This window comes from Rhipicephalus sanguineus, chromosome 4 (genome assembly GCF_013339695.2).
Source record: "Rhipicephalus sanguineus isolate Rsan-2018 chromosome 4, BIME_Rsan_1.4, whole genome shotgun sequence".
Classification (NCBI taxonomy): Eukaryota; Metazoa; Arthropoda; class Arachnida; order Ixodida; family Ixodidae; genus Rhipicephalus; species Rhipicephalus sanguineus.
The window spans coordinates 61603502-61629870 of record NC_051179.1 but is presented as its reverse complement, the minus strand read 5'-3'; the positions used below and the strand labels follow the sequence as shown (position 1 = coordinate 61629870).

The following is a 26369-nucleotide window of genomic DNA, read 5'->3' as shown; positions in this document are numbered from 1 at the left end:
ATTCGAAACTTTCGATACGGTGCACCAAACGTAGCACTAAGATTTTATCATGCGACGGCACAAACGCACTGTGCCTCTGTAAGTTGCTGCCTTCTCACGCAGGACCAATAGAGCATTGTGGAGGTCACGCTTGCAGAAAGCTTGTCGTCACCGCGTGGACGCAACAAGCTACTCGCTGTACCCGTACATTGCGTGGAGGGAAGTGGGGCAAAGAATATTCCCAATGCAGATGTGCGCGTACGGTACAGCAAGCAGCCCTGCAATGGTGGCGTGAGCCGAGTAGGTGATGCTCTACACGCTACTAGCCAGGTACAATGAGCTCCACGCAGCAGTTGCGCGTTGAAGTGAAACGGTATCAGTTTTTGCCCAGTAGTATATCGCAGAAAGCTGATAGGTGTGTCTGTCTGCCCTGCTGCAGTGCACGTCGCCAGACCATCTGATAGTTTCGAATTGCAGCTTCACGTTGCCACCACGCATAGTCGGACGGTCATGCGAGAGAGCCGGCATATGAGAGCCGGAATCGGCGCTTAGACAAAACGGAAGAACAGGCTTTGTAATGGTTACTTTAGGTAATATTTGATGTGGCATTGCATTTAATTCATTCTTTGCGGTGTCAGCGCACACCAGGAGGCGCAGACTTGTGCTTGGTGGTTAGTGCGTACTACTGTTTAGTGCGTAGTTATCATAGGTCGGCAAAAAAGGTGGAGCTCAGTCAGACTCGCTAAAGTTCTTCTCAACTGGACTAACTCAGACTCACGGCTCGATCTGAGTCTGGGTGAGTCTTAGTGAGTTGACTCGTGAGTGAGTTTGCCGACCCATGGTAGTTATGCTGTGTTCCCGGCAGCTACATATTAACGAGGCTTCACTTTATCATAGGGTAACCTGCAAGTTGATTTCCATACTTCATTACTGCACCAAACTAGCCATTAATGATGGCTAGCATTAGCATCACGGGATTAGAATTGCACATGACGTGTATTGGGGGCCATACGTTTCGCGACAAGCAGATTGTAACAGGCACCGAACCAACGAAATTTAGCCACATGCAGTGTCTGGGCTGAAGGAAAAGTGACATTTCTAGAATTGAAATCACATTGAGCTGGATTTGTCACCAACTGTAACTTTAGCAAGTCACCCAATATGGGAGGGGCCATGATTGTGCAGTTCAGAGTGACTCAGCATAGTAACTCTTCTTCTGAGGAGCATCCATTTGTTAATGAGGGCCAGAGGTTTGGCTAAGTTGGTGATTCATGACAAAGTGAGCGCGGCGCGGAAGACGGGGAGCTGTTTTCCGTTCTGTGCTCATTCTGTCATTCGATAGCTGTAGCTGTTTGTGAATGAAGCGCATGAGGGTTCCCATTGCAGAGATGTTCCCGTGCCATTCAACAGTCAAGCATTGCCTAACTTCAGCTCGTCCACCGAGAGCAAAAGCAGGATCATCATTGAGAAGCGAGACGAGTCCTCCAGTGTTCCTGCAACAGATCTCTGCGACAAGTCCTCAGACAAGACTCCGGCCGTTCAGGTTCGTACAGGAGGCAGTGCTCGTGTTTTTCTTTGTTCCACGCCTTGAGGAGAGTGGCTTTTGCTTCACTGCACATTAAGGTTTTTGCAAAGTGCAAGTGATTGTCCTGCGAGCGAGTAGACGTGTATCTGTACTATTCCCGACTCTCAGGCAAACTAAAGTCCTTTGAGGTGAGCCTCTTTGTTTTTTGTTGGATGACCCTTTACCAAAATGAAACTTTGCTGCTCTTACATACGGTACAACACAGTCTCCTTCTTTATATGCTTTGAGTAAGCGGCGCGGCAAAGCATTGTTGCACCTCTAAACGGAAACTGACAAAACGATACAAATGTAGGCTGTCCGGTCAAATGTTTGCCATTGCTATATATATATATATAAAGTTTTTCTCACTTGTGCCAAATTTATTAGCAAATTAGGCACCATTTTATTCTTTGACTTTTGTGTTGTTGAAGAGCTGCACACGAGGTTAGCTCTTCAAGCTAGTTAAGAAATTTAGATATCTCCCCTCCTGAAAGGGACCAGTTGCTTTTCATACAGACGTTTCCGAAGGCCTTTGGTGTGCCAGTTTGCCATGGGCATAAATACTACTGATTTCGAAGCTGTTTCTCAGCACCATCGTGTGACGGCCTGCATATTCCTTGTCATGAGTGGCTGTTTCAATCAAGTCACGCCCCACAACGACTCTCATGCTAAGGCTTTGATTGATCGATTGAAAGTTTCAAGTGAAGGTCGGCATTGTGAAAAGAAATGCTTCTCAAGCAACTCATCGCCAATGAGAGTTACTTCGAATGAGAGATGTCAGTGGTTTATTACACTAGACATAGCTGATGCATGCTTGTGAAGCAAGACTGCCTGTTACTATAGTAGACATGATACAAGTTCTTTGTCACTCTGCAAACTGCATGCACCTGGACATTTTTGTCTTTCTAGGAAGAACAGGCAGCAACACCTGCAACACAAGGTCAAGGCTTGGAGAAAGACACGCCCGCCACCACAGCGGTGAACACTCTGCCAAATTCCGCTCCCCCGGCTGTGTCAGCGGCAGCTTCTGACCTGTGAGTTGGATTTAGGTTATGCCATAGTTCACTGGTTTGTAGAAAGGCCAGTCGCATTGCCTCAACTTACACTTGTAGCTATGCACAGACAGATTTATGAGGTCAGTTGAAACAGTTAATTGTGTATTCAATTCCTTAGACTTTCTATGACTGAATGTGTGCCTTTGGTTGGTTGCTTCAGAGCATGCTAGCAACACTGCAGACTTTTGTAACAACCAGTCTCTAACGTGAATTCTGAAGTGCTGAAATCTGTAAGTGCTGCATTATTGCTCGCTGACTAAGTGATAGTTTTTTTCTAAGGTCTGAGAAGCCAGCAGCCAAGCCTGCTAATGAATCGCTGATGCCGACGGGTAAGCGGAAAGCCACAGAGACGACACCAGTCGTGGCAAGGCCACCTGAGAAAAAGCGCGGTCGACCTCCACTAGACCGCACACTACAGTTTCAGCAGCAGCAACAGCAGCAGCAACAACAACAACAGCAGGTAAATACCGGTTTTAAGTACAAAGCAATAATTTTAAAGAGCCTGTAAACAGTCCCGCTGTCCAAAATGAGTGATGAAGCGATAACTGCACACTTGTACGATGTGGACATGCTGCTGCAAGAATTTTGCAAATAAGTGCTGCAATAAGGAAGTTACAAGGTATAAAACAAGCCACTTTGGCTGGTTTCGGTTTCTCGCTCAGCCTTCCTAACCTTCTCGGCAGCGAAGAGGAGTAGGCGTAGCCTGATGTCGTGACTACAGCCACTTCGGCAACGTAACACGGTGTCAGCAATTACGTCATCGGCACGCATCGAACGACCGAGCAAGGCTTCCTCCACGTGTAGCTTGTGTCAGAGCAGCGCCAGAGTTACGCTAACAGAGCAGTAAAGAAGTGCGGTAAATACGCAGCCAAAACCGCATCACCACAGAGCCAAGTCGCTGTTTCGTACTGAAGAGGACCAATTGACAAAGTTGGTGCTACGTCAAGTTGCCCGTGGGCAAGTTAATGTCACTTCGTGAACGAGGAGGACTGGACATGCGCTGTTGGAGCCTGTTTACAGACCCTTTAAAAAGCTTTCTATCACCAATGGATTTGTGAGCTCACCAAATACAATAACTAGAACTGCGTTGCTAGGCTTGTTAAAGCTGTAATTGTTTGAATAGCAAACATTTCTATGAATTCAAGCTCTAAGAACCATACAGTGGGTGTTTTAATAAGATTTCTTGGTGCTGCAGACTGCCTTTGGGGAAGACGTTGTAATGCATTGCTTCTTGCTTCAAGTTGTGTGTGTGTACAAAACTTCGAAATGGCTCCAACAGTAGGCCCACGAGAAGACAGCACACATGAAGTGATTCGCTCCCACCGCAGGTTACCTGCAAAATAGGGAGTATCAGCTGCATATGTGCTTAGCTGCTATGGTCGTTTGTCGCGCAGAGCAGCCCCCACCTTTGCCCGATTGTGTGCATGCAATCTATGTTCCCCAAGCACTATGTTACAGTGCACTCACTGGGTGACCACAGGAGGAGATGCACTTGCCTGCACCGTCAACTCGTCCCTCTACCTCTATTTCTGTGTATTCTTAAAAGGGCCAGAATGGTCAGAAAATGCTACTGATCGGTAGTCGAGGCTCGTGAGAACATATGAGCCAAACATTATAGAGCAGCGCGCGACCTGGAATTTACGATTACAGTCGACGTCTGATTTCCCGGACCCTCAAGGGACCGTGAAAACGTCCAGAAAATCGGGCAGTCCGGAAGAACGAATGCACGTGAAAACGCACCTTTTTGGTAGGTATTTTTCGCTGACGGAGAGGGTCACGGCCGGAGTACAAGATTCCCATTGCAATTCAGCCAATGCATCGTTTAGGTGGCTCTGAAAAGAGCCGTTTATTAAAAAAAAAAAAAAAAAAAAACGTGGCCGGCGCTACCTCATAGGTCAGCACTTGGGTGCAAAGAAGTCTCTTATTTTCTTTTGCACGGCATTCCGCTTGCCCACGATCATGTCTGCCTCAATTTCAGTCAACGTCATGTTGCCTCTGTACACCGATGACAGTGTCATCAGTGCTCGCGTCAACTCCGAGCTCGTTGGCTGTGTAGGAGCTGGCTCTTCATTCTCGGTGTCGGAGTCGTCGGAATCCTCCGTAACTTGACGAATGATTTCGTCATCGGTCAACTCCGCACATAGCTTGAGGTCTTTGTCAGCGCCGGCGAAGCCCTCAAAGGTTATCCCGGCTGGAATCGACAAGCCGGCAGCGCGCAGATCGTCGAAGGCAACGTCCGCGGATGGCAGTTCGTCACACACGCTGTCCACTTGGGGCGAGACAGCTGTCTTGGCATCGAGTGTGTAGCCCGCGTGGCGAAAACAGTTCCGCAGAGTCTCTTGCGTAACCGCCTTCCACGATTCCGCTAGCATGCCGACGGCAGACCTGAAGTCAACAGCATAGCTTTTCCCGCTGTCGGAGCAGAGCACCATCTTGCCGAGCACGCGTGATTTGTAATGATGCTTCAAGTTACGAATCACGCCTTGGTCCATTGGCTGCAGGATTGCTGTGGTGTTCGGCGGCAGAAATTCAATCTGTACAGCCTTTAGGTTCTTGATGTGGCCATGCGCAGCGCAGTTATCCACAAACAGCAGAACTCTTCGATTTTGCTGCTCGAACCTTCTGTCCAGCTTGCGCACGTACGCTTCGAATAGCTGCTGCGTTACCCACGCCTTCTTGTTAGCTTCATAGAGAACAGGCAGAGTTACTGCCCCCTTGAAACATCTTGGATGCTTCGACTTGCCTATTACTAGTAACGGAAGCTTCTCGCTGCCTGACATGTTGCTGCCAACGAGGACAGTGAGCCGCTCCTTGCTGTGCTTGCCGCCGTGGCAGGGGTCACCAGCAAATGCAAGCATTTTCTCTGGCAGCAGCTTGTAAAACGGTCCAGTTTCGTCGCAGTTGAAAATATCATTAGGTGGAAACTGCTGAAGCAAGGACTGCAGCTTTCCATCCCGATATTCGGCGACAATGGAATCGTCGACAGCGCCGCTTTCTCCGCACATCTTCTTGAACTTGAAGTCTTTCATGTTCATCTGAAGTGCGAAAACCTCCGCCTTCTGCTTCAGGATGTCGCCTGACACCAGGATTTTCTTAGCGATCATGGCACTGAGCCACACGAGGAGCGCTTCCTCGAGCTGCGGGTAAACACCCCGACTCGCATTCTTCTTTCCAGCCCCGGTTGATTTGGCAGCCACTTCGAAGATCTTCACCTTGTTTTTGATGAAGTCCGAAACAGTTTGCTTCAAAATTCCGAACTCCCTCCCCACCTCTGTCTGCGACCGACCGCTTTGGACTTGTTCAATGATGGCGGCTTTCTTCTCATCGTGAGCCTACGAGGAGGCTTTGTGCGCTTCGAAGGCGCGGACGAAGACGAAGGAGCAGTCGGTGCCATCGCTGTAAACGGCGAATCCGGTCGGCGAAAAGCACAGCACGAAGCAGCTAGGAACTCGGTGGATGCTGAAGGTCGGGAAACATGATCACTGAACAATCAACCACAGAAACGACCGCAGAGCTGGCAGATCAGACAAAACAACACGTGAACGAACACAGTGACGTTTGGCTTGGCTAAGCTACGGCTGGCAACGGATTGACACGTGCAGTTTCGAGGTTACGGCAGCCGCGGCGTGGTGCGGCGGTGCTTCTGGCCACACCTATACCACACCTGCGATGCGAGTATGGTGGGTTCGAGGATATGAAAACAACCAAAATGGCGGCGTTGGTGGTGACTCTGGGTCGGCGGTTAACAGTAAAAAGTCCGGGAAATCAGATGGCGAAGGCTATAAGCGTCCGGAATTTCGGACTTTTTAATACATTGACTCTATGGGGAACTTGACGGTGCCACAGATGAGTCCGGGAAATCAGGCATGTCCGGAATTTCGGGCGTCCGGGAAATCAGACGTCGACTGTAATTCTAAAAGTCGGCTAGAAATTGCTCCCTCTTCTCTTGACCAATGATGCCACAAACCCAAATGTCCGTGCAATAAACCAAATGTCCACGTCCATTGGCTGATTTGAGCATCGGGAGCTGCATAGTTACCGCGGCTGCCGCGGGATGCCGCCACATGCTTGTGTGCGTGCTCGCTATCACACTGAAAGTGAGCCGCACGTTCGATGGGTGCTGATGAACGGACAAACTTCTTGCCCCCTTGTCATTACACCCCCTTACTGCGTAGCTTTCAGCACGCTCGCTGGTACGAAAGGAGAGAGAAAGTGTTTAGAGCGTACGACAAATCCCTGTAACTCCGCTCGTACTTCACGAATTCTAAAAGTTTTTTAGACGGTCGATTCGTGGGGCAATAAAACTCCTTTTATGAAGTCATTCGATGATTACTTTGAAAATTGTTGCAGGACCCCTTTAAACCTATCTCGATTTCTAGCTAATGTTAATCAATTACTTCATTTATGAACTTATGAATAGTTGCACAATATTAGTAGAGTTCCTTTCTGTGATCCGCTTGCCTTTTTTCCTTACCGTGCAATGCCGTTGCAATTTACGCAGGCGCAGAAAGAAACCTCGGGGCACACGGCTGCCAATGCCCACCAGTCTGCACCAGGTGGTGTTCCCCACCGGCATCAAGCCATGTTTCCAGCTCTAAAGCAAAGCATGCCGGCCACGATTAAGGTGAGTGACATGGTGAACAATTATTGGACGTCCCAACCAGCACTTCGCGCACTGATGCTTGCATGCAAAAAGATTAAAAAGATGAGAGCAAAGAATGCTAGTTTTGCCTAAGCACTGGGCATTGTTAAAAGGGCCCTGCAACACTTCTTCAGCATGGTCAGAAAATGCTGCCGATAGGTAATCGAGGCTCCTGAGAACACACAAGATAAACTTTATAGAGCAGCAGGCGGCCTGGAATTTACAATGAATTCTATTAGTCAGCTAGAAATCGTTCCCTCTTCTCTCGACAAATGATGCCGTATACCCAAATGACCGCATCATATACCCAAATTCACGGCCATTGGCTGATTTGAGCATTGTGAGCTGCATAGTTGCGCGAGGCCGCCACGTGTCCGCATGCGCACTCGTGATCACACTGAAAGTAAGGTGCGCATCTGAAAAAAAATAAATAAATAAATAAAAAGCGCTCAAGGTCATGACACGCACGTGGCGTAACTTCTTTCTTCTGTGCCATCCCTCTGTGCTTAGCTTCAGGTGCGCTCATCGGGATGAAAGAAGAGAGAAAGCAATTGCAGCGTGCGACAAAACACTGTGACTCCGCTCGTGCTTGACGGATTCTAAAAATTTTTGCGGCGGCCGATTCGGGAGGCAATAACCTCCTTTAATGAAGCCATTCAATGGTTACTTGGGCAAGTGTTCCAGGGCCCCTTTAAGGTTGCTATATTCATTGGCCATTACGTTTTCATAGTTCATGCATTCTTTTTTCACTGTTTCCTAAGAAATGTAACAATGGTGTTCTATGGCACAATTCGTCTAATGGTACAGTTTTTGGCTCAGTACTACGGAGTTCACAAACTAAGAGGTACAAAACAGCACTTTCCTGTGCCCCCTTTCTGTGATGCTTGTTGCCCCGTTGAAAGTTCTGCTGTTTCGTGAGACTTGTCAACCAGCCTAAATTAACAAGCTGTTAACGTTCATTTCTCGAACATCGAACTCTTGTTTGTTTGCTGTCTGATTGCGGTACAATGTGGCAGTAAAAACTTGATAATTAAACTTTTTTTGTAGGTGGCACACCTCGAAGACTCCAAGGTGCTGAGGAGCATTCAGCTGCAGACGGACATTCCAGTGCCTGGATCGCGGACAGTGAGTAAGGTGCGATGCAGCGAGGAGGAAACGGTCTTCTGGGAACACCTGGTTTCAGGTCGAGGAGTGGCCCTCGCTGCTAGCAGGTGAGAGAGGACGCTTTCGGCAAAGGATAGCAAGGTGGTACCGAAAGCAGATGGTGCCTCTTGTCAATGCTCATTTGTGGCGTCCACTGTAGTAGACTGTTGCCGGGATTGTACAATTGAAACCGTTGGTAACTAAAAGAGTTCGTTGGTTTGTTGACGGGCTAATTTTAACAGTGGGGCTGTTCTAGGGCTGGGGCGAGGGGACAGATGAGTGTCTGCGATTCTCGCACTCCGGTTCCCAGATAGTACACTCATAGGCTCCGTGCAGACGTAACTCCGCCGCCAATGAAGGCGCCTCTAGGGGCAACGAACGCAGACTTGACGGGATACTCTCACCCTGCTCGCTCAACGGTTCCGCGATGACGGCGCGCGGCCTTCTCGTGGGCTGTTTGTTTTGTGTCGGTTATACCAAACTCTAAGAATAATTGCTGCGTTGTTGGGTGCAGTAACACCTACAGAAATTCTCCAGGTACACGATTTCACTGGTTTCCAATCAGAGACCATACACAATTTGCACGTTTGCCTAGCATGGCAATTATCCTGTGTGCCTTGGAGATATAAAAAAGAAAAAAAAATGTACCGGCCTAAATAAGTGCACTAAATGTACATCGCAGAGCAGACTCATTGCCAAGACGAAGTGTCAAAAGGTATTACTTCACACCTTTGTCGCAGTAATTATGCAGAAACGATCATTTGCCGAAGCATTTCTGTTTAATAACATTCGTGCTGACAGTTCAGCCACTTCCTGATATGGCACTTCGACATACTGCTTGTATATACGCAGCAGCTTGCCTGAGAGCCTACATAAAAATGAGCAAATAATCCGTTTCAAAACAAACAAGCGCAGCGTTTGAGTAGAGGCAGGAAAGAGCATGAGTTGGGACTGTGATGCCACGTCGCTGGCCTCTGCCCGGAGCACGTCAAACAAAGTGCACTCAGTGCTGCCGAAAAACCCCAGCACATGCTCGACGTCGATGCTCTTTGCCCTAACTGTAGAGGCAGAAGTTCCTCCAGATTATTTGTAATGAAGCTGACAAAAGCAGCAGAAAAAAAAAAGAAACTTGCTCACTTTTTTTCATTTTTTTTTTTGTGATTGCCACAGTTGAGTGTTTCGGGTAGATGTTTTTAATTAAAGGAAAGCCCCATGATTGCGGTTTGCTTGTCTTCGATGCGCAAGAAATTCATTCAGGCACAATGGAACTGCCGCGGCGGTTTTATACTTTCCTGTGACTCCGGCACGGCACTCCCAGTTGGCCGCACGGATGTCCCTGCTTTAAGTGATAAGAAAACATTACATGACCTGTAACTAAGAAAAAGCAAACTTAAGCGACATACCTCGATTTTCACGGATCTTCCCGGCGCGTTCATTCTGCGCACTTCCCCGTGACTCAATCCGCGAGCTGCGTCTCTTCAACGAAGCCGTGAACATGCCTCGCCAGCCTCGCTTCGATCGAGAAGCTCTCTGCCCTTATTTAGATTAGCTCCTCGGAAGAAACCATCTATAGCACGTAGCTCTCTGAACACAAATGTAATAATTGACACGCTTTGCAGTGCCATGGCTAGCTAACAGCCGCTGTGACGACCGCTCGGCCGCACTGCATGGTTGAAATCGGCACAGTGAACGCAATGCAGTCGCCGGTGTTGTCTCTTTCAAGCAGCCGCCAAGTCTGCTGCCACATTAGCCTGAGGGTGACAAGCTGTGATCGTTTAGTGAACGAAGCGGCGCGCAGTTTCGCTCAACGAGCCCGTAGCCTCCATGTCGTCTTCCCCTGCTCATGCATTTTATGCTGCCGCGTTCCCCTGAGGGTGCACGAGGTCTGGCGAAAAGAAGCATACATTCTAACATCAAGGGTCTGTGGCAGCTGCTAACAATTTAACGTCTTTTGAAAGCGAACGGAAACGAAAACGCGTCGAGCGAAGCAGCAAAACACGGCGCAGTGGCTTGCTGCCGCTTGCGTCGTCTGCTCCCATATCCCGTCAAGTTTGCTGCCGTGGCCGCTGTGGCGCTGGAGGCCGCGCGCGACTGTGGCGGCTCCTAACGTATGCACGGTGCCTATAGTGGTGTAACTGTCGTGGACGAAGCGGTATTTCTAGATGACATTGGCCAGAGAGGCGGCAACCAATGCGGGGATGCGTTGGGTGCGATGAGAAGAGGCTCAGTGGAGACGAGGTGACTGGCTATGGGTATAAGAGCTGGGGTTTGTGTACGTTACTCCCTTTGCGAAGATCGGCAAGACTTGTCATATGGCTAAGGAAGAAGCCACTCGTTACGAGCGACAGTGGGAGTTGGCTTTAGTGTTTCGACAGCTTTGAATGCGTGGAACTAGCTTTATTTTTTTTCTGATTCATAATGTTTGTACCTGCGATTCATTCAACTGAAGTTGCCGCCTCTAGGAGAGAAATTGTGGCGCTTGCACACCTTTTCTTAATTTTTCTTAATTTTTCGACTCTCTGTGGTGACGCATGTCTTCCTTCTTCACCGGTACAGCCACGTGGTGTGTGTGGTGTGCGAAGACCGGACTTTGACGGCCTTGTCGTGCGTGACGGGTGCCAAGCTCATGCCGCCACTGCTGCTGTCATGGCCCGTGGCCCACATGCTGTGCAAGGGCAGTTGCCTGCTCGTCTTGACAACGCACGGCTCATTGCACGTCTGGGACCTGAGCAAGCGTGTCTGCACGGTGCGCGACGAATCGGTGGCCCTTCTGTTCCGCGACACGGCGGGAGCCACGCTTCGTGCTTCCAGCATTACGGACGAAGGTCTGCCTTTACTCACACTCACAACGGGCAAGTCGTACCTCTTCAGCAAGGAGCTTGGCTCGTGGCTCCTGCTTACGGGAAGCGAAGACGCTGTTGCACAGTGTTCGGACCACCACGCGTCCATGCCGTCTGCGGCTGACGAAGGGAAGCCCTCGACACTGCCCTTGGGATCGCTCCAGCACAACATGTTCAGGTACGAATCGGATGACATTGATTAGTAACGGCAATAACTTGAAGCTGTGGTGGACAGGGCAGGAGTGAAGTAGCAGTCAACCTCAAACTGCAACTTGCAGCCCATGTTAGAGTCAAGTTGTGTTCAATGCTAGTTTGGTCTTGTGAGTACCAGACATCCTGCGCTACCACACCTTTTTGTTTTTATTGACCCTGTTGCTGCTGACTGTTCTTGCTGAGCATTCTGAGAGCAGCCAGTATTTTTTTTCTCGTATACAAGCTAGAGCGCATTCCAATGGACAATAATAAAGTTTATCCATCCATCCATCCATCCATGTGCATGGCTCCTATCGCATCACCAGCACACCGTAACAGTCTAAGCCTGGCTGCTTAAAATGTGCACGTGGAGCAGTATACGGCTTGTGTTCCGCAGATTGTATAACCCTGAACCAGAGTTTTGAACTGCCTGAATTGAAATTATTGTTTGTGTTTGGTAATTTACGGTGGTCTTGTGTACGGTGTGACCTCCTGCAGGGTTCCCCAGCGGGCCAAGTCGGTATTTCACGCTGGCCCCTCGTTACAGCAGGCTGGCACGCTCAGCTTCCTAGATGGCCAGATTTCAGCGTCCATGGCTCTGCGATCATCCACCGAATACCGATTCTGGACGCTCACGTTGGCACGGTACCTCGCCACCGAAGGTGAGTGCTGCTGTGACCTCATAATTCTTTGAAAAAAAAAAAAAACTGCGTGAAGCCATCTTTAGTACACCACTGCAGCATAACTGCTTAGTACCGTATTTACTCACGTAATGATCGCACTCGCGTAATGATCGCACCCCTAAATTTTGTCGCCTAAATTCGATTTTTCTTTTTCCCCGCGTAACGATCGCACCCCGAACTTGCCGCATCGATATGTCGTGTGCCAAGGCTAGCCGATGATCATCGCGTTTATCATCTGTCGAATGTTGCGTTAATAACTCATCCAAACTCGCGAAGTGAACTGCACGCACCAAACATATTCGTAATTTTTCCCCACCGTTGGCGGAAACGTGCCATTTAGGATTGCAGTAAAGGCAAATGCCGCAGTTTTCACTGAATGCCAGCCGTGTGTTTTATGTCTGTGGCAGCTGAATGCGCCCATCTTTGTTTCTGTGATCTGAAAGCAGGCATCGCTGCGCGAATGCCGTAAATTTACTGATTGAAATGAAAGCATTCCTTATTTAGACAGAAGAGACTGTTTTGACGCGCGTGACGTACACACAACCACCGTGACTGACGAAAAAAAGAAAAAAAAAATGCGGTCGCTTCGCTCTGTGGGCCGCCATGTTTGTTTTGCTATCCCGCACTGTTACAGCGGCGGCCGCCTGTTGGTCGACCTGTTGTCATCCCGCAGCAACAAGCTGCCGACGCATTCCCATAATTCCTGAAAAAGCCGTGCCGCCATCCCAGCCGCCCGTCACGGCGTCACCTGACACCACGTTTTTTTGGCTGTGCTTTGTGATCGTCTGTTGAAGTGCCGTTTCACCATGGGGCGGTATGCGAGCTTTACTGCCGCGTTCAAGCTGAAGGCGCTTGATTACGCGCTAGAGCACGGAAACCGCGCTGCCGGCAGACATTTCGGCGTCGACGAAATCTGGATCCGATATTGGAAAAAACAGCGCGAGAAGCTGATGGCTACGAACAGCACGCGCCGGGCTTTCCGCGGACCCAAAACGGGCAAGTTCCCTGACATCGAAAAGGCAGTCCTCGAATACGTGAGGGACATGCGCAAAGACGGTTGTGCCGTGTCGTTAGACGTGGTACGGACGCACGCGCGCACAGTTTCCCGGAGGCTGGGAATAGCCACAAAGGACTTCCGCGCCAGTTCCGGCTGGACAACACGCTTCATGCGGCGGAATGGACTGTCGCTGAGGCGGCGGACGTCGTTGTGCCAGCGACTTCCATCCGCGTACGAAGACAAAGTGATCGATTTTCACAGGTTCGTCACGAGGATACGCCAGAAGAACGGTTTCCTGCTGTCACAGATAGGCAACGCCGACCAAACGCCGTTGATGTTTGACATGCCTCGAAGCACTACTGTGAACGAGAAAGGTGCTCGAAGTGTGCTCGTGAAAACGTGTGGTGCGGAGAAGCAGCGGTGCACCGTGATGCTGGCAGTGACGGCAGACAGGCGGAAGCTGCCGCCGTACGTGATTCTGAAGCGGAAAACAATTCCGAAGGGAAACTTTCCCCGTGGCATCCACATCCGCGCTCAAGCAAAAGGGTGGATGACGGCAGACCTCATGGTCGATTGGATCAAGACGGTTTGGGGGCAAAGTGCAGGAGCGCTTCTGCTTCCTTCACTTCTTGTGCTGGACAGCTTTCGGGGCCATCTCGTTGACAGTGTCCGTACCGAGCTGAAGGAGCGGCGCACGGAAATCGCAGTGATCCCTGGGGGTCTAACTTCGCTGTTACAGCCTCTGGACGTGTCACTGTACAAACCGTTCAAGGACAACGTCCGGAGGCTGTATGCAGAGTGGATGGCGGCGGGCGACCACGATTTCACGCCAAGTGGCAAAATCAGGAGACCCTCCGTGGAAGTCCTCTGCTCATGGATTCTCGAAGCGTGGAGTACCATTTCCGACGAGGTGGTCGTCAAGAGCTTTAAGAAGACTGGCATTTCCAACGCGCTTGACGGGACAGAAGATGACCGTCTGTGGGACAGTGAAGACACTGCCGATTCCGACAGGGAATCGTGCGGTGACGACACTGACGCCAGTGACGCTTCGGACTCAGAATGAACATTAGGGGGTCAGAGAGTTCAAAAATAAAAGGGCAGTGTTCCATGCATGTAGCTCCTGCGTAATGCGTGCATTTTATTACAAAGGTAAGCCTGTGATGAGTGAAGTGCGCGTTTCGAAAAGGGCGCGAGAGTGACCAAAGCCGTCGGCGCAAGAAAAGAAAAGACGACGGCTGAATGTGCGTACGCGAGTTCTCGGGGCGGCAAATGAAAGAAGATGTGCGAACAGGGCGCGTGAAGTTACGCAAGACGAATTAGTCCAATGAGGATCTTCCACGCGAGTCAGAAGAAAAGAGCCACGGGTGCAAACAGAAGAGCGAGCAGACGGGGCTGAGACGTGGCCAGGAGAAGAACGTGACCAGGGCGCGGGAGTGGCGGCCAGCAGGTTCCTGCGTCGAGGCCGCTGCGGGCTCCCACCTGGACACAAACCCAAGGTTCCATCGTCTGGCGTTGGCCAGGCCTCTTCTCAACGTCTGGCGTTGGCCAGGCACGCCTACATCTCCTGCTCCCTCTCCAAGCGTCGGTGGACGAACGCTGAAAGGTCGCTGACCGCGACTCGCCCGACGCCACTGTCCCTCCGAGCGACGCCTTCATCCAAGCCGAGCCTGCGTCCCGCATCTTCCAGCATCGCCGCCTGCACTACTGCGTCTCTTCTGTGGGGCTACGTGTACGGAACGGTGAACGGTCTTTTCCTTCTGAACTTACATCTATGCATTGTTACTGTTTATCAAGCGGCCCACTGTCCTGTTAACCTTTTCTATCTCTTTCATGTTTTGTTCCATTTTCTATCAATTTCTCTCTTTTTCCGTTTGTTTAAATATACTGAGTGTTGTTCTTTTCTTTGGGCGCAAATGGTCTCGTGTCTCCTTCCCTCGATGACGGTTGTGTCATCCAGGTTTGCTTATACGAACCTACGCGAGAGCTAGTTAATTTAACAGCCTCGTGACAAATTGGCGTCCGCGACAGGATTTTACTCTTTTTATTACTCTACTTTTATTTTTGGTTATGTTCATGATAGCTATCGTAAGAATTCAGATTAGCGACTTCTTTGCGTTTTCGGTGCTCAGAATATTGTTTCACGGAAAATTTACCCCGCGTAATGATCGCACCCCGAAGTTGTCAATTTTTTTGAAAAAAAAGTGCGATCATTATGCGAGTATATACAGTATTGAGTTTTGAGATAGAATGCACAGGAGCTCTAGAATTGCCTGATGAAAAAAAAAAGGTTTTACTTTTCACATGCTTACAGTATTTACTCGATTGTAGAACGTGTTTTTTTTCTTTTTTTTGAAAAGTTTCATGAGGGTCAAGTGGACCCTCGTGTTACATTTGAATAACAGTCCTTAAAATGTTTGTTATCCAAATTATGCTGTTTTTATTTTTACTTTGGCAACCTGTGCCTTTACGTCTACTCAATCCATAGACGAGCCGACCAAAGTGAACGTATGTTCCTTTGCGAAGTTACGGCAACATGGTGTGTTCAGTACGACTGTTGCTTCAAGCGATGAGCTGTTTTTGATGGCAGAGGATATGGGAAACACCGCCGTGGATTGGTGGCTCGACATAAATGAGTTGACTATTGCCGGATGGCGGAGCCAGCAAGAGGAGCTGTTTAAGTGCAAATCCAACAGGAAGGTCTTTTGTGGACCTTGTTGTGGTTGGCATCCAGAGCTCGAAGTAAAGGTTGCTCAGTTCATTACTGAACAGCAAAGCCACCGCTTGGGAGTAAGTGTCGAGCTCATTTAGGGGAAGGCAAGAGACCTCGCTCAACAAAGACATCTCATGAAGTTTCTTTAAGGCGTCGCGTGGCTGGGCACAAAGATTTATGATGAGAAACAGATTCTCGCTCAGGCGCATGACATCTGTCCATCGCAAGCTGCCAGCAGACTTCGAGGGAAAGCAGCAAGATTTCCAGTGCAGTGTTGTGGACTTTCTCTGCTCAACTAACATGCCGCTGAGTCACATTGGTTATGCAGGTGAAACCCCTGTGTACAGTCGCGCTCAATATGACTTGCAACGCGAGAGCGCGTGGCCTCACGAGTTAAAAGACTGCGCATGACTTCCACTAGCCCTTATCTCCAAAACTAAATGCTTTTCTCGAACTCGGGGAGGATTCCAGTTAAGAAAATACCATTTACCGTATATACTCGTGTAAGGGCCGCACTTTTTTTTCGAAATTTTTGCTTGGTGCGGCCCTTACACGAATCAGGCTGATGACAGCTCACCAAAGGTCTGTACTGTTTCCGCAACATTAGCGGAGTGTAAGAGAGTCGCAAATGACATTCCAGGAATGTTTTTATTACGATTCCATTTCGCTATCGCTGTCCTCGTTCTCGGAAGAGCTCGCCTCGGCGTCGGCGTCCTCCCAGAGACGTTCATCCTCAGCGCCGCTCATGCAGTTTGAAATTCCAGTCACCTTGAAGCTTTTCGCGACTGTTTCAAATGACACGGCACGCCACGCACTCAAAATCCACGCACACACTTGTTGTAGCGATGCCCACCCCCGACTTGCTTTGAATTGTGCCTGGGGTATTTCCATGTGGCGAGCGATGGCCAGGGCTTTCACGCGGATCATGTCAGTTGAGACGGCGTAGCCGTCCCTTCGAGTGTCGATGACATATTTGACAAGTTCGCCTTCGAGTTCCGGGTACTTGCACTTCTTTCCGCGAAATGCCTTTCGGCTCCTGTTGGTATCAGCGAGGGCATCTTTCTGTTTCATCCAGTAATGCACGCGCTTCTCATCGATGTCAAATTTGCGTCCAGCTTCTCGCTTGCCGTGCTCCTCGGCATATTCAATCACTTGCAGTTTAAAGGCTGCAGTGAAGGATCTCAAGTGCCGGCCCATCGTCCCTCACCTGTGATGGCTCAAACGGGGCTCACTACTGCAGACAAAGTGACACCGACAACACCGATGTGAAGAAACACTGCCAAGCTACCCACACGATGCCAACGATGCGCCACTAAAAGCAATAATAGCGCCGTCGAGGTCGGCGGAAGCGGCAAAGCTGGCAGCGCCATCTAGCTGCAATTTAACTAACTACACTTTTCTGACGGGACTTTTTGAATTTTTTTTTCGAAATTCCCCCTCCAAAGTAGGGATGCGGCCCTTACACGAGGGCGGCCCTTACACGAGTATATAGGGTAGTTGCTGAAATTAGAGTAAGCTGAAGCCATGCGCAACCTTTGAACTCATGAGGCCACGCGCTCCCGTGTTGCAAGTCATATTGAGCGCGACTGTACCTCGACGTGCTGATGTCAGCAATTGTTGACAGTGTTGGCAAACCGGAGATCTGAATCAGAACTATGGGGAAAGAAAAAAAAATGCACCTTACTGTGATGCTTACGCACGTAGTGGATCATCAGAAATTACTGCCACGTAGCACTACTTTCTGGCGGAAAACTCGCGGGGAACTTTTCCAGAAAAGGAGTGGATGCCCTCGTCTCTTGTTCTCACTTTGATAAAAATTATGTGGTGTTGACAGCCAGGCGCACTTCTTCACCGTCTCAATCCTTGTGTTGGAGTCGTTTCACGGGTACCTGCCTTTAGGTGTTCGTTTAAATAAACTGTTCAAGGATAGAATGTGGAGGTTGTACAAAGGTTGAATGCAAGAAGACCGAGCTAAGAATATTTCATGGAGAATCAAGCGGCCGTGTCTGTCGAAGATCAACGAATGGGTGTTAGCTGCCTGGTACGGACCCCCATGTGACATGGTTGTCCGGTCATTTGAGTAATGCTCAACTTCAAGTGAGCTGGATGACACAGAAGATCATTTAATCTGGGAGGTTCGCAGTGACAGGGGAAGCTCTGCTTCCTCATACTCCGATGAAGAGAACTGAAGAGAACTTTGTCATTTTTATTTCTTGAATAAAGGTACTATTTCTTTGCCTGTTCATCTTGCATTACACTGGTGGTCTTATTTTTTAATTTTTTGCATGGCTCAAGATCCGCCCCTGGCGTTACAGTCATGGTTGCGTTGTATTTGAGTAAATGCGGTATTTTTCTTGGCATTGAAGCAGTGCTGCAACGTTCACAGAAAGTTGCATCACTACGTACACACTTTTGCAACTGGATTGCAGTGTTCTCGGAAGCAGTGACCATAGAAGATTGCAGAAGCTGAATTTTGGTGACTCTATTCTTTAGAGATGTTGGATTCTTCAGCATTAAAGGGCCCCAAACAACTGAGGGGTTGCAATTTAGTTGGGATGTTGAAGTTGTGCGCGAGTCTGGAAAAAACACGGAGGCCTCGAGGATTTTTTTAAATGGTGCCCTAATAGCGGAGTTACATGCGTTTGATGATCCAAAAGTGACTCTTGCTCGTTTCGATCTTTCCTTCACTATGCTGCTTTCATCGGCTTGCCTCTCCTCCTAGCCGAGTGCTCCTCATCGCCTTGAGAGGAGGGAGAGCAGTGAGTGCGCGTACCTGCAAGCAGACAAATAGGTCCTTGTTGCTGACACGGCTAGATGCGCATGGTGACGTCACGACCAATGATGGGGATACCGAAAGGCCTTGAGAGGAGCAGGGGATTGTTTCTTAGAATTCGCGGCACGCCTGTGGCTTGTAATACTGCCATATTTGGCGCTGTTTATCATGATGGCACTCTGAACTCTCCGCGCTTGTTTACTTGAAATGTTAAAAAAATACCGGAGGTGGTTTAGGATCCCTTAATGTGGCCTTATGCAGTTGCTATTTTATGACAGTTTTTCATCCTGAGCCTGGGGGCCATTGAGTGTTTTATCTGATGCAACTCGTCCTTTTGTTCCAGGTTTGGAAACCCGGCTGAAAGATCTCTGTACACAATTCCTTGGCCCCATTGGTGGCAACTCACAGTCATGGGAACCAACTATATTGGTATGCAGGCAGTGTGCTCTGTCTTGTCACAGACAGTCAATCCTAATTATAGTGGATGTCACGGTTGCGCTGAACACTTTTGTTATAGCCAAGTATGTGTAGTAAGTGGACAAGCAAGATTCATCCCACCAAGTGACAAAAGTGTTTGTTTTGGGTTCTATTACTATGTAACCAGTTATCTTGCGTTGCTTCTTCAAGGCCGACTTAACAATCATTCATGTTTCATGTTCATTATTCAGAGTTCGACTAGCTTAGTCGTTAAAGCTGAGCAGGATTCTGTGTTATTGCATTTTATTTTTTCACCATTTTGTTGATCGAAATGCGATTAGCTCAGTCACGAGTTTGCTAAGTCACGGAGAAAAACCAGCCTCGTTATGAAGGCATCAGCTTGTGAACAGTTGAAAAGTAGCGGCTGTGCACAAGTGAGAATAGCAGCAATGATGTAGGAATGTTTAGCTATGGCACGAATGCTCGTCTAGGGACTCTAGCAATGAGTTACTGCAATTTAAACTACGCTTCTCGCAGGGCTTGGACAAGCGCGGGCTGCTGCAAGAGGTGTTGCCGTTCTTGGCCTCAAACTTGCGACTGCAGCGGCTCTTTACGGAGTTCAAAGAACAGTTGGACATGGCTACCAGTGATGGCCTGCTGCCAAACGGTTGACCATCACCCAGTAGAGTTAGGCATCACTGGTTCACATCTATCAAGCCTGTTGTATCATAAACTGAGAAACTGTAGCGCAACCAGGAAAAGCCCTCATCATGGAGCTTCGTCAGATGCCCCTGCTGCCTTCCTTCCTTTTGCAGTGTGTGCACCGTGATCTTTCACTTTCTGGTGTAACTGCCTATTTGCCTTGACTGCTGCAAAGAGGAGGAAATGGTGGTTTCGTGATCTCGAAAGTGTACGTCGCTGGTGCCACATCTGGGAAACCTGTTCTAAGGTGCGATGCGCCGGTGATAGCCATCGTGACGGTTCTCAACAAACAGTGCGGTGAGGAGTCGGATGCAGCGTTCAAGTCATTTAGTTCCAAGACCGGCATAGAAGAACAAGAAGGACATCACTGGTGTTATTTTGAAAGAGTGCATGGGAAATCATTGTGGACTTAATATTTCTTTTTTTAACTTGCACCCTGCATCGTACCAGTCTGCCACTCTGATATTCAATTCATCCAGTGATTTATGTCATTGTCCTGTATAGAGTCTCATCATTCAGGCCACATTAGGTTTCACGATAAGCATTTTCAGGATGAAAGCACGTTAGAATTCAGCACCACCAATGTCAGTGCACTTGCTCTGAAGCGTAGGACTTGTGTGGTGCGTTGTGAAGCGGTTACGTTGCATCGAATGCTGTAGACACTCCGAAATGGTGGTTGATACTGCGACCCAGTGCTAAATTAAGACCCTCATTACTGCTGCCATGAGCGTGCCATGGTTATATATCCATGTATGGTAATGGCACGGTGTGTAATTGTACATCTCCCGTACAGCACCCGCTATGTTGCATCACAGCATTAGTATCGACATGTTGCGACAGATCAGCCTTCTCGTAACGCTCTTCCTCAGTTTTGCCGATTGGAGGGTAGCTCCACACCTCAACTGAAAAGGTCACCGCACTTCAGTAGCACTCCTCAGCAATTCCTATGGTGTCATATTTCGTAAACATGTGCTGGAAGTGAGTGGGTGTTCCTCAGTGGACCTGTCACTTGTAAATCGCTTGGGGCCTTATTCGACTGAGTACATTAAACAACTCCTCTCTGAACAAGTTTCTGAGAGGGGCATTGAGGAAGTCCTTACCTGAAGACCTGCTAAGAAGCGCTACGGAAGCAGAGTGGCTGTCTCAAGCAATTCCTTTTCACAGGAGTTGCCGAGAAGTGTTACTAAAGGAGAGTGATTACTTCATTGATGAACGGCACAGCCCTTTATGCCCATTGGATATAGTGTAGTAGAGGCTTGCTCCCGGATAGGATGATCGGGTCGCAGTGCTCTGTTCCGTCTACTCTCGGTGCCTGCAGTATAGGTGCACGACTTAAAACACGTTGTGCGAGTACAGGTGTTTCTTTTAATTTTGTCTATTGTGCATCATCTTAGTGAATTATGGAAGCAGTGTTTTGTTTTATATAGCATCCTCATCTGGAATTTGAAGAGGCGGTCCTTTATTATTGTACATACGATACGAACACTTGCCGTATGAGCCATTTCGCAGCCCACACGTTGAATTTTTGCCACTTAATCACCTTTGCCGACGCCAACTGAGGCATTGCTTACGTCCCCCTGCTGGTTTTGTGAGTATGCAGTCAATTGGAAGGCGGTAAAGTGCGATTCCATGAGTGCAGGAGGAGCAACACATCGCAGGTGGCATTCCTGCAGAATAAGACTGTTCCTGTGTGCCTGTTGAGATCAGTCGTTTGCTTGTGGAACACATTTTAGCGTTAAATTTCGGATACCTGCGGATATTCTTATTTTTGATTCTTGCAACTTGCTGCTGATCTTGCTGCGACTTTTGTCCTGAGACATTCTATTCTTGTCAACAAGGGAAAGTAACGAGGAATTAATGAGGAAAAATGCCTTTTTGTAATGTAAATATTTTACTTCGATGAAATGATTGAGTTGCTCTGCATGAATTTGGCATTCAGGTCGCATATTTGAAACCACTGACCAGAAAGTGCATTTGATGAAGTGTTGAGAAGTGGGTTGGAAATTGTAATAGCCCAGAAGATTGAAAAGCATGCCTTTTTCTTCTCACGTTATAGCTTTTTTTCATAGGTTTATGTTACTGTAATAATGCTTCTTTTGTGTGTTGCCTTTTGTGAGAAACTTTCGTGACACAATGCACACGTGTTGAGGCAGCAGTCTGGAAATTGTGTTCACCAGGGGGCTTTTGCATCAAGAAGAATGATCTATGAATAAATCTGCATAATTGTACGGAACCTCAATAGTGTGAAATGTAGAAGTCTATTGCAGCTGAAAAATTTGAAACGTATATCCTAGTAATTATTGTTGCTAGAGCTTAATGTCTTCATACGAAGACAGGAGCACAGCTTTTTTTTTTAGAGCCTTCCTGGATTGTGTACACATTCTGTAGGGAGCTGTGCGTCCATAAGCAAAGCAATGTGTCGCTGCCATTCGCCTGATGTTGTTGAGACCCCCTTTTTGGGGAATCGTAGGCTGTGCGCATATCGGTGCAGAAAACACACAAAGTTGTAATTCAGCTGTGAAGGCTGTTTTAATTTGCATGCGGTATTTTCAATCGTGTATAACCCACTTGTGCCCACAGCCAGCGCTTCCAGACCTAATTTAGCCATATTTACATTCATAAAAGAATTGTTTTACAGCAAAGGCTCACTGCTGCATGAGCAGTCAAAGATATTAGCATAGTAAAAAGCCTCCATGCTGTAAGCTATGTTCTTCCCCAAGGTGTTTTTTTTTTACTTTTGGGAATGAAAGTGTAGCAGGCATGGTAGAATACTTGAGACATAGTGGCTAGTTGCTTGTCATTCTGTTGATGTGTAAGTGCACAGGAGAAACACGCATGTTACGCATCTGATATGCTTGCACACAAATATGCAATGTGAATGCAGTGTGTGTTGACGCATTTTTTAGACGTGGGCGAATTTACAGTGCATGTATTCAAGACAGCATAACAGTGCACTTACGTGTTATGGGTCAAGCGTTGCTCTCCTGCCTGGAAAGCCTGCAGTTGTGGATGCCCGAGTGTCGGGCTTAATATGCAAGGCTCGACCAATGCTTCTGCCATATTGGCAGGTTATCTAGGGAGATGGTAAAAAATGCCAGCACTTCAGCATTGTACAAAAGTGTTAAACTACTTCTTTTCCAGTGAACTGTTGGAATTATGCCTCATTGTATCTTAGGCATTGTACTCTGTCCCATGGATTGGTAGTTTATCATGTTTCCACAATCTGCTGCTAATATATCTACAGTGGCACTGATACTGGTGTCATTGCTAGCAGTTTTAGGTATTGGACAACAACAACAAGATAGATGTCTCACACTTAGTCTTTTAATATAATGACTTTAGTTCGGAACGGGTTGAAATAAATAGAATGTCAGTAGTGTATTGAGCCACTTACCCAGTTGTTAAACGATGCGGTAGAGCTGTTTGTTTAATGCCGTACTGAGCATGACAAGGCGTATGCAACTTTTAAAGAAAGGACAAAGCTTAATTTGCAGAGGTGACGGTATAGCTCTGCCTTTTGGTACAAGCTCAATAGCAGTTGAGGTGTGGATATTGCAATGATCACTGCAAAGTCTTGTCAAAGTGTGTACAGGTGTATCAAGCAACTTAGCTCAAAGGCTGCCTGTGTCATTTTGTACATAAAACGGAGACCCTTTCCTTGTATGGCCTACTGCTTTTTTTTTCTAGTTTTTTTTTCACCCTTGGACACACCATCTGTATTTATAGCAATCATATTACTGGCGTGAATGTTGTCTCTTTTTTTATTGTCTTGCCAAGATTCTCGTTTTGTTGTTTGATATATATGTATATATACTTTTTTCCCCATGCTATGTATATTTCGCGTGTAGGGTAATATAGTGTTTTACCTTTGTTGCTTTCCACCCTCTTTTCCATCTTCAACCATCACTGTTCCTGCTGTAAAAAAAATAAATTTGTATGAAACATCCAGTAATGTTGCTGCTCTCATCCTGTGTAAGTGATTAGCAAGACTTTATCCACCCCATGGATAATGAGAATGCAGAGAAAACTACACCTCTGGACGACATGGTCTAGGGCAGGAATCTCAAACTCACCTCAGCTAGTGGGCCGCAGTCACGAAATTGGGAGGGGTGTACACAATTTAGCTAAAGTTGTCGTCTGAAACTGTGCCTCTCCGATATCTCATATACGGGTCATTTCTCAAAGGGATTTAGCGTCAGGATTCGAACTAGGTACCAGTCTCCAGAATTGTACGCCGATTGTAAAATGTAGGGTTCGTTTCGCGGTCGTGTTGAAACACATGGTGACCGCATGGGGTGCCTCACGAAAAAGAATGCTTGAGAAGAGTCATGTCTGCAGTTCACGAACACACTTTAAAAAAGATCAATAGAAATATGGGACGAAGACAGTCGTGTGCTGGCCGGGCCGCGTGTTTGAGACCCCTGGTCTAGAGGAATTCGCAATGTTGAAAAAGCTACGCTGTGCGGTAGCATAATTGCTTCCTCTGTTGCATGCGGCGAAAAAGTAAAGGGACACGAAACATGTGAACAGTTGGGGAGGAAGGCAATCCGCATTTTTTTTCCACGATGCCACGGCGCATGCGCACTTCCCCTAGCGGAAAAGTCGCAAAACGCCTCTTGATCTCCGAGGCTTTCGTCCTGGCGATACCGATTATGCCTACCACAACCAAAATTGTAGAGAGCTGCACAGGAGAATAAGAAAGGCTATCACAGTCCCTTTTCTTCATCATCTTTTTTTTTTTTTTGACGCCCTACCACATAGGCAGCACTATCGACGTGATTATATATAATAATGTGCAAGAACGGAAAATAATGGCGGCAAAATTAAGTTGTAGGAAGACAGCAGGGTGGATCACAGAAAAGTAGTCAATAAATATCGTATAGTTGACCCTCAAGAAAAAAAAAATGAACACGAGCAGGTGACATATTGCGCAGCACAGACAACTGAGTGTCAACGAGAGCAGCAGAATGGATATCGAAGGATGGGAAATGCAGCCTATAATGCCATAGAGTTAGGTGGAGTGATAACTAAAAAAATTGCAGCCATGAAATTGAATCGGCTTGTGCAGGACAGTGGTAAACTGGACATTGTTATGAGGGGCCTTCGTTTTGCAGTGGACATGAGACTGGCTCATATTGATGATGATGTCAATGATCGCAAATGTCTGGGGTCTGGGTCATAAGGTTAGTAGAGACTATAGAGGAAAAGCTCCCCACAGGGCCCATGGATCTCCGACCACAAGGGCGCCGCCATAGCCGCCATTACACTACCCTTGCGAACCTTACCAGCTCCTGAGACGCTTGCTAGACTTGACTGGTAGTATTCAGTTTTCATCTGAGATAATGAAAGTGAGGTCGCGTAAATGTAGAATCGTAAGCACGTGTCAGCAGAAAGCGCAGACGACGACGCACTGCGTTTCACAAGACACTTCATTTTTATTTACACAGGTCTGGTCTGATGCCATCTCCTCAAGAGCCTGAAAACATTGATCATTTTTTCCTTACCTGCCGTCGTTCCACTAGCCATAGAAAAAAAAACATCTCGAAATTTTATTAAGAAATTTAAAAATTACTCCGAATTCTTAAAATACTGTTTCCCTTGGGGCGTCCTACAGCAACAGGAATGTCGGCCTAGCCATTTGCGAATTTCTCGGTTGCACAGATGAATTCCTTGTTAATATTATTCCCAATCAATATTTGGTACTTTGGAATTCCTCTCACTATTTGATTGTTTTCCATATTATTGTATTATTCTTATCTTTATTCTCATTCTTCACTTTTTGTTTTGTCTATACTCTAGGCCATCGATTTATTCCGCATCCCTCGTCTCAGTTAAAAATTTTCCCCTTATATTAACAGCCGGTTTCATAACCAATACCGCGTCATCGTTAAAAGTATCCATAAACGACATGTACCCCATAGAGGGTAGCAGCCAAGAATCAAGGCACAAGCAAGCAAGCGCAATCGGCCGCAATCTCGCATTCAAGTGGATATGGTGGCGTGTAAGCAAAAGCGCGTGTAAACACTCCTTACCGTGGCACGAGTCCTGACCATAGGCGTGCGCACAGGGGGGGGGGGGGGGGCAGGGGTGGCGCCCCCCCTAATCACCTAAGAGGGGGGCGCAAAATCTGCCCCGTACATTGACCCTTCTAGTCACATAAGAGGGGGGGGGGGCGCAAAATCTGCCCCATACATTGACTTAGTAGGGTGGGGGGGCGCTGCGATGAACCTTTGCCCCCCCTAATGGGGAACCCTGCGCACGCCTATGGTCCTGACGTTTACTTGTAAATATTCCAAATAAACGTCAAACCCTGTTCGCACGTCTCTCATATGTAAAAAAGACTGTGATTTATATTGCCAGTATTAGTAACGTTTCGTAACACTAATTGCCGTTCTGTAAATAATTGCACAGGCAACAATGACAATGGTAGTGTAATGGCGGTGTCCTTGTAGTCGTCGCTCTTTCGGCCCAGATTTTCCTCTAGAGTCTTAACTGTATGGTCAGGGTATGCCTTATGCCGACAAAGCTTTCAAATCTCCACTATGGAATGTACGCAAGAGGAAGAGGAATTTAGGCAGGGGAGGGGGCAAGAAAACGCGATAGCTATATATTTACACTATGGACATCTTTGACCGAGTTCATTACTCATGAAAAATTTGCTCTTGATTGTGA

General features: G+C 47.8%; 1 protein-coding gene and 1 long non-coding RNA gene across 12 annotated transcripts in view; one reads left to right on the top strand and one right to left on the bottom strand.

The window, feature by feature from the left end:
* LOC125758044 (uncharacterized) overlaps positions 1-6504 on the bottom strand; it is a 276116-nt gene extending 269612 nt beyond the window's left edge. Inside the window, exon 1 of the long non-coding RNA XR_007415766.1 lies at positions 6261-6504. This is a non-coding gene — a long non-coding RNA (uncharacterized LOC125758044). The remainder of the gene's footprint in view (positions 1-6260) is intronic.
* The window catches only part of LOC119390078 (protein HIRA), a 298608-nt gene extending 274966 nt beyond the window's left edge, over positions 1-23642 (top strand). For all 11 annotated transcript variants that reach the window (XM_049414645.1, XM_049414644.1, XM_049414648.1 and 8 more), the window contains exons 15-23: positions 1366-1522; positions 2453-2577; positions 2878-3058; positions 7100-7222; positions 8288-8451; positions 10940-11401; positions 11914-12077; positions 18922-19007; positions 19533-23642. In XM_049414645.1, the coding sequence (XP_049270602.1) occupies positions 1366-1522; positions 2453-2577; positions 2878-3058; positions 7100-7222; positions 8288-8451; positions 10940-11401; positions 11914-12077; positions 18922-19007; positions 19533-19667 (1597 nt within the window). In that variant the 3' untranslated portion in view covers positions 19668-23642. The remainder of the gene's footprint in view (positions 1-1365; positions 1523-2452; positions 2578-2877; positions 3059-7099; positions 7223-8287; positions 8452-10939; positions 11402-11913; positions 12078-18921; positions 19008-19532) is intronic.
* The last annotated feature ends 2727 nt before the right edge of the window (positions 23643-26369 follow it).